The sequence below is a fragment of the Onychostoma macrolepis genome, chromosome 22, assembly GCF_012432095.1.
Source record: "Onychostoma macrolepis isolate SWU-2019 chromosome 22, ASM1243209v1, whole genome shotgun sequence".
Taxonomy (NCBI): Eukaryota; Metazoa; Chordata; class Actinopteri; order Cypriniformes; family Cyprinidae; genus Onychostoma; species Onychostoma macrolepis.
Genome location: NC_081176.1, coordinates 26522357 through 26529742, shown reverse-complemented (window position 1 = coordinate 26529742; position 7386 = coordinate 26522357). Strand labels below are relative to the sequence as shown.

The 7386-nt window shown below is 38.4% G+C and overlaps 1 protein-coding gene across 1 annotated transcript; it reads left to right on the top strand.

Moving 5' to 3' along the window:
* Positions 1-86: 86 nt before the first annotated feature.
* Positions 87-6969, top strand: adra2a (adrenoceptor alpha 2A). The gene is made up of 2 exons (XM_058760572.1): positions 87-3593; positions 4229-6969. Exon 2 carries the CDS (start codon positions 4343-4345, stop codon positions 5510-5512), a length of 1170 nt encoding a protein of 389 aa, XP_058616555.1. The 5' UTR covers positions 87-3593; positions 4229-4342; the 3' UTR covers positions 5513-6969.
* The last annotated feature ends 417 nt before the right edge of the window (positions 6970-7386 follow it).

Here is a 7386-nt window from a genome sequence, read left to right as displayed (position 1 = left end):
ATCAAGTATTGCAATTAAAAACCCAAATGTTTCCATTATACGAATTGCAAACTTTTTTTTTTTTATTTCACCTTTTTAAAGAACGGAGCTGTTTCGCGCAAGATTGAATTTCTTTTGGTTTAGTATTATACTGAGTGACTGTAAATTCCCACCTCCACTTTAGTTTATCAAGCCAAATGTATTTTGTTCATGTTGTGTCCACGCGTTTTTTTTTTTTTTACATTTGCTCTCGCTTTGATTTGTAAGGACATTGTGTACATCGGCAGCAGTGTAAAGGTTTCGGAGAGGCACTTCGCATTCATGGGGCCATGAAAAGGACACAAATCGCTGCTTTTTTTATCAACCAGCAGAACCTGTTGCTGCTTATGGACCTCCTAGAAACGTAATGCTGTAAAAGAACCGGCCCGCGTGAGACGTTACGGACTGGCCTCTCGGGCCGGTTCTACCAGCACAGACGTTCTGCTACAGATGAAATCCCTCTGGACCTGCTCGGTGCATATGTTGCGCCTGACGCAGATGCTGAATAAAAACAAAAACCGACAAAAATACAAACATTGTAAAAAGGGCTTTCTCTGTTCATGCTTAACTATACACCAGAGGCATTGCATTCCTGGTTTTGTATAAAAGCTTAGAACTGTACATTTGAGTTTTATTTTGTGTGTGTGTGTGTGATTGTGTGTGTGTGTGTGTGTGAGGGAATAGTTAGATGTTAACAAAATGGAATTATTATGTGACAATAAATGCCTTTGAGTACTTCAAGTGAGACGTGCATTAGGGACGCGGCTTTGTGACGCATCCCATTTAAGTTTAATTTTTTATTTTTTTCAGCATTTATGTGCCATTTATGCAGGGGGTAGGGCTGGTTTTTATGTAGGTTAACAGTATGATCGATTTTGGATGAGAATGCATCACAAATCAGGAATGTAGTCAAAAAAGACAATAAAACAATAATTGTACTTTCAATGGTGAATACTGACAGCGCAGTTATAATCAGCCGGGGTGGCAATTTTAATTCTGATCTTGTATTGTTCTGGTGAATCCTTAAGATTGGAGCTTAAGGGTATGGTTTATTTTTTTATATTGTCTGTGCATTAGGTCATAGAGATTGTATAAATGAAGTTCATTTTCCAGTTTTTTTTTTTTTTTTAAACATAGGAATGTTATATGTTTCCTGCTTTTTTTTCTTTTCTTTTTTTTTTCTTGCCTTGCTATGTATAGGAAACAAGCATGTTAATTTTCTTTCTTTCTTTCTTTTTTCTTTCTTTCTTTCTTTCTTTCTTTCTTTTCTTAAGATTCGTAATTGTCTGGTTGGGTGGACAGGGATGTAAAAAAAAAAAAAAAAGTACACAAGATAAAAATGTTGCTCTTTCGTAACTGCAAAATGTTTGTTTTGTTTTGACACTTCATAGGGTATCAAGTGTTGTGCGGACATATCTAACATACTTTTCTTTAGAAAAACAGCCTTAAAGGTGACTCTTGATTTCTCTTTCTTTCTGACTCAGCCCGAGCAAGTAACAAGACCCTCTTCCATCAGATCAAGTCTTTGCTTTGATAAGCATTCTTCAAATAAATGTTCATTTGACTGCCTTACGAATGTCAAATGTGCTCCTCTCTCACCTCTCATACATTTTCAAATGATCAATCAAATCAACAATACACTCAAATTATGGCTTCCATCAGAGAGTATATATATATATATAACTCCTATCTATCTATCTATCAGTAAAAAATGTGTGAACACATCTGAAATAGCTCACGATCATAAACATAATTTTATCTAAATGTTTAAAATGAGTTTTGTAGAAATTTTGAATATGCAAATTGATTTAAAAGAAGCCCAAAAGTGTCCAGCAGAAAAAGTATAGTAACCATGTTTTTTTTTTTTTTTTGTATAACCACAGTTTTACTACAAATATCATAGTTAAACTATGGTTAGTGTAGCAAAACCATGGTTAATTTGTGGTTACCATGGCTTAACTATACTAGTAAGTAACCATGTTTTTTTTATGTGTAGTAAAACCATGGTTAATTTTCGTAAGGGACACCTGCAACAAGCTACTCCAGGTCTTTAAGATTACTATAAAGCTACAAGCAGGCGAGTTTGATCAAATCTGCATGCAGTATATAAATACTCTCGTTTTAAGTATAAACACCGCTTAAAGTAGTAAAGGTACCGTTAACGTATATTCCCGGTAGATGTCGCTGTTTCATCGCTCGCTGCTCTCACTGACCGAGTCCTCCGCTTTGTTTACCTCTTTCTCATTCATCACTTAGCCTGCTATTTAAACTATTTAGCAGTAATGTTTTCAGATATTATTAGGGTTCCCACGGTCACGGAAAGCCGGGAAATGTGAGGGAATATTGTAAAACGGTTGATTTTAGCCCTGGAGACGGCAGTGAGCTCAGTGAGTGCAAATCTTTTTGAAATTCACCTCAGAGTACAAACAATGGCCTTCATTTATTAAGTTATAATGAACTACTGGTGTATTCAGTTATACAAAATAATGTATTTAGGCTAGTGTTAGTATGTTGTTTCTCAAGTCGATGATTATTTATCAGAGATAAACAATCACTAGTTTATTCTCTCTTGTTCAGGTAAACAACAAAACAAGTAGTTTAATCGATTTAAACCAGTCAGGCATGTATAAAAAGTGCTTTAAGGCGAGACACCCCAGGTGCATAGGGTAAAAAAAATGAACTAATATCACCATACTTGATTACATTAATTACAAACATTTTTTGTATTACATGTTTTTTGAAATGCTATGTTGAAATATGCAAAGGAGGTGTTATCTAATTAAATATGCACTAATTTGCATAAATTAAAGGTGTATTTTGGATATTTTCTTTCTATTGTCCATGAAAAATGCTTAATGTAAAGCCAAAAATCTCAAAATTAAAAGGTGCATGAAAAAAATAAAAAATAAATAAAATGTTTTTGCCTGCAGTGTCTCGCCTTAAGCGGTTTCTGGACATGATTCTGGCTTTTCCACCGCACCTAAAATACATATTCCTAAAATTTGCTTGAAATTCACCTCAGAATACATAAAATGGCCTTCATTTATAAAGTTATAACGGATAACTGGTTTATTCAGTTATAAAAATAATGTATATTTAAGTCGATGATTATTTATCAGCGACTAGTTTATTCTCTCTTGTTCAGGTAAACACTAAAACAAGTAGTTTAATTGGTTTAAACCAGTTAGGCACGGTTTTGGCTTTTCCACTGCGCCTCTCTTGGCGGCTGCTAAGAGAAAGTTTCGTTTCGTTTCGAGAAAGTGGGCGTGGTTTGCGTAATTTAGAACGCGCGCGCGCGCGCGCACTCACACTCTCCTCAGTGCGCGTCTCTCTCACAAGCACGCGCATCGCGCACGCGTAATATGATTACGCCTCTATTAGCTCTGCGCGCGCACAGCTGAGTGGAGCGCAGGCGACGAAGCGCGGTCTTCACACGCGCCGCCGAGGAGATGCGAGGAATTAATGGTGCAGTTTTTCTCACGCTGAGCCACTTTAAAAACAGAAGTCACACTCTGAGGAACGTTTCTTGGATGGTTTAATAAGTTTGCGGGTGGTGTTAGGCTTTTTTCACTAAGGTAAGCTCCATTTCTGTCTTACTTTTTGCTGTTAGTATAGTATTGTGGTATTTTTGAACAAAGTGTGAGAACGAAATTGACTATATGTGACCCTGGACCACAAAACCAGTCATAAGGGTCAATTTTTAATTATTATTTTTTTAAATTGAGATTTATACATCATCCGAAAGCTGAATAAATTAGCTTTCCATTGATGCATGGTTTGTTAGGATAATATTTGGCTGAGATACAACTATTTGAAAATCTGGAATCAGAGGGTGCAAAAAAAAAAAATTTAAATATTGAGAAAATCACCTTTAAAGTTGACCAAATAAAATTGTTAGCAATGCATATTACAAATCAAAAATTAAGTTTTGATATATTTATGGTAGGAAATTTACAAAATATCTTGATGGAACATGATCTTTACTTAATGTCCTAATGATTTTGGCATAAAAGAAAATACATAATTTTGACCCATACAATGAATTGTTGGCTATTGCTACAAATATACCCATGCTACTTATTTTGTGGTCCAGGGTCACATACTTTTTGATATTATGACTTACTTTTGCATCTAAAAATGATTTATTTATTTTAAATACATTTTTTACTTATTTCTTTAAATACATTTTTTTTCCTCCTTACTTTTTTAGATGCCAAAATGACAAAAAATGCCACTTTTGTCTTCAGTAATATGGAAAAAATGAACTGCCATAAACCAAAAACATAATTTCAGTTGTGAGAGGAAGAGATTGTGATTCTCAATAATGGGGTGTGACAATTCGACCAATGGGACAAGTACGCCATACACCCTGCTGTTGACCCTTCCTATGACCGTCCTGGTGGGGTTTCTCATCCTCCTCATTGTCTTTGGCAATGTTCTGGTGATAATCGCAGTGTTTACGAGCCGAGCTCTCCGTGCTCCCCAGAACCTGTTCCTGGTGTCTCTGGCCTCCGCTGATATATTGGTGGCCACTCTGGTGATGCCGTTCTCGTTGGCCAATGAGCTGATGGGCTGCTGGGCCTTTGGGCAGGTTTGGTGCGAAATCTACCTGGCCTTGGACGTTCTCTTCTGCACGGCCTCGATAACTCATCTGTGCGCCATCAGTCTGGACAGATACTGGTCGATAACGCAAGCCATCCAGTACAACCTCAAACGCACGCCGCAACGAATCAAGCGCATTATTTTTATAGTTTGGATCATCGCCGCCGTGATCTCCTTCCCGCCTCTGATTACCATGGAGAAGGAAGAGGGGAATATCTGCAAAATCAACGAAGAAAAATGGTACATCATTTCCTCTTCCATCGGCTCGTTTTTCCTGCCTTGCATCATCATGGTCCTCGTGTACATCCGAATTTACCAGATCGCCAAGAAGAGGACCAGAGCGCCACCTGGGGACCGGAGGATAAAGGAAGCAAGCAAGAAGGAGAACGATCTGGAGAAGGATCCCCATGAGAAGCTCAACGGGAATCCGAACCCTAAACCGGAAGACAAGGGTGAGATAAATGGCATGGACATGGAGGAATCATCCTCCTCGGACCACAAGGTCTCCAACCCTTGCTCCCTCAAGAAGAAGAGCTCAAAAGGAAAGACTAAGCTGAGCCAAATCAAACCGGGGGACAGCGACAAGCGCGAGGTCCTTCAGACCACCAAGACCAGCAGGTGGAAGGGCCGCCAAAACCGGGAAAAGCGCTTCACGTTCGTCTTGGCGGTGGTCATAGGCGTGTTCGTCATCTGCTGGTTCCCGTTTTTCTTCACCTACACGTTGACGGCGTTTTGTGAAAAATGTGTGCCGGAAACGCTTTTCAAGTTTTTCTTCTGGTTCGGCTACTGCAACAGCTCCCTCAATCCCATTATATACACCATCTTCAATAATGACTTCCGAAGATCCTTCAAGAAGATCCTCTGCCGGAGAGATAACAGGAGAGTGGTGTGAATTGGGTTGCTGTTTTTTTTTCCCTTTCCTTTATCCAATGTAATATATCACCTGGCGTTTATGGGAAGTCCCTGTGTACAGTAAGCCAACATGTGTGTCATTATACAACAATTCCGTAGAGGGAAAAAAAGACACTTACATGCTTTGTACAAATGCAACAATGCATGGTTATGCAATTACAGCACAATGCATATTCATCCATTTCTGAAGTGTATTGTTGTATCGTTTTTGGTATACAGTGAGTGGTGTAGTTTCATAACTCATCTGGAGGGACATATTCGAAGACAGTGCGTCTCAAACCACGCTGAATGTTGTTCAAAATGTGAAAAACAATTCAAAAAGGACTACAAACTTGGCCTTCAAACTTCATAATGTGCTGCAAAACTGTCAAACGTATACGCTGCAACATGAATGTCGGTGTGTTCTCGCAGGGCTTGTTTATTTCACTGACATTTTGTATAATTAATTGTGAAGGTGTTGATATTGTTTAGTGGACCTAATTGTCTTTTTTTATCCCTGCCATTAACGGTTCGTTTAAAATCTTGCTGTGGACCATTAGGCAAAAAGACGTTGAGCTCGTCTGACTGGAACCTGACAGGCCGTGTCACAACAAATTTCTTCGGCTTCTGATGTAGTTTATATCTGTCACCATAGATATAATGGATGGATCTTTAGTACCATAACACGAGGGATAGTTACAGTCCGCGACTAATAAACGGTATCAAACAGGCTACTGGTTTAGCTGGCGAATTTGTAGAAATGCACAACAAAAGAGAGCTGAATATTCAGCAAGATATCGAATGACCGACAACAGAGTTTCTTCAGGTCAAGGTGAGGTCAGGCCTCTCGCCGTGCTGTTTTTTTCCCTCGGGATGTGTGGAGTGACCCGAGATATCCAGTTGTAGAGAGATGGAGAAAATGTCCAGTCCAATTGCTAAAATGGTTGAAAACAAAGGTCTTGAATGACATCTACAAACTACCTGTCACTGTGCGTTATTGCCATATCTGAAAAAACTAATCATGATGTATGACTCACTTTCGATATATTGGCTGTTTTCTGGTTGTGCTCTCAACGTGTTTAACCAATGAGGTCTGAAAAAATTGTGTTTGCACACACAAAGAGAGAAAACACTCAAAAAAATAAAAAGTGCAGAGCCTTTTTTTGTCTGTTATCATTCTGGAAAGGCAACTGGAGAATTTTTTTTTCTTACGAAAAGCAAAGCTTCACTTATGGGATCAGACTCTGAAAGAGTTGAAAGCGTCTTCACAGAAGCAAAAAAATTGTGTGTACAGCAATGCTTTTAAACGGAAGGAAAATATTGACTGTGATAAACACCGAAATACACAGTTTCGAAAGTATAACCACAAAACGAAGTAGTTTTGTGTAGACAGATCCCTGACCTACACTTAAGGCCCGCCCACTTAGACAAGTACAGCGATTGACATGCAAATTGACCAATCACAGCTCATTTTGTTCGTTCATATGCGTTTATAATATTGCTTTAACTTTCTTATTTTGCACGTTAGAACTTTAATGATAATCACATGGAATTCCTCAAATCCCTAAACTTTCGCTAAAAAGTTGCTGTTATCTGTCAGCGATTATCTCGTCAATTTCAATTACTTCGCACGTCTCCCATTACAGTTTGACTTTAATGTCTCAGTTAACCGTTCGCCTCAGAAATCCGGTCGATTATGTGCCTGTTTGCTCTGTATGTGATTTACGCATTTCATTCAAATTCAGGAATAGCATTTTACAAATAGCGTAAAACACTGCCTGCGGTGAAGTTCCCCAGTGGCAGAAATACATTTATATGCTGGAAGAGAATGTACCGAGACCTTCATAATTATGATGGATCATGATAATTTAATCT

Excerpts from the sequence above, each read along its gene's own strand:
- adra2a (XM_058760572.1), top strand. The coding sequence starts at position 4,343 with ATGGGGTGTGACAATTCGACCAATGGGACAAGTACGCCATACACCCTG.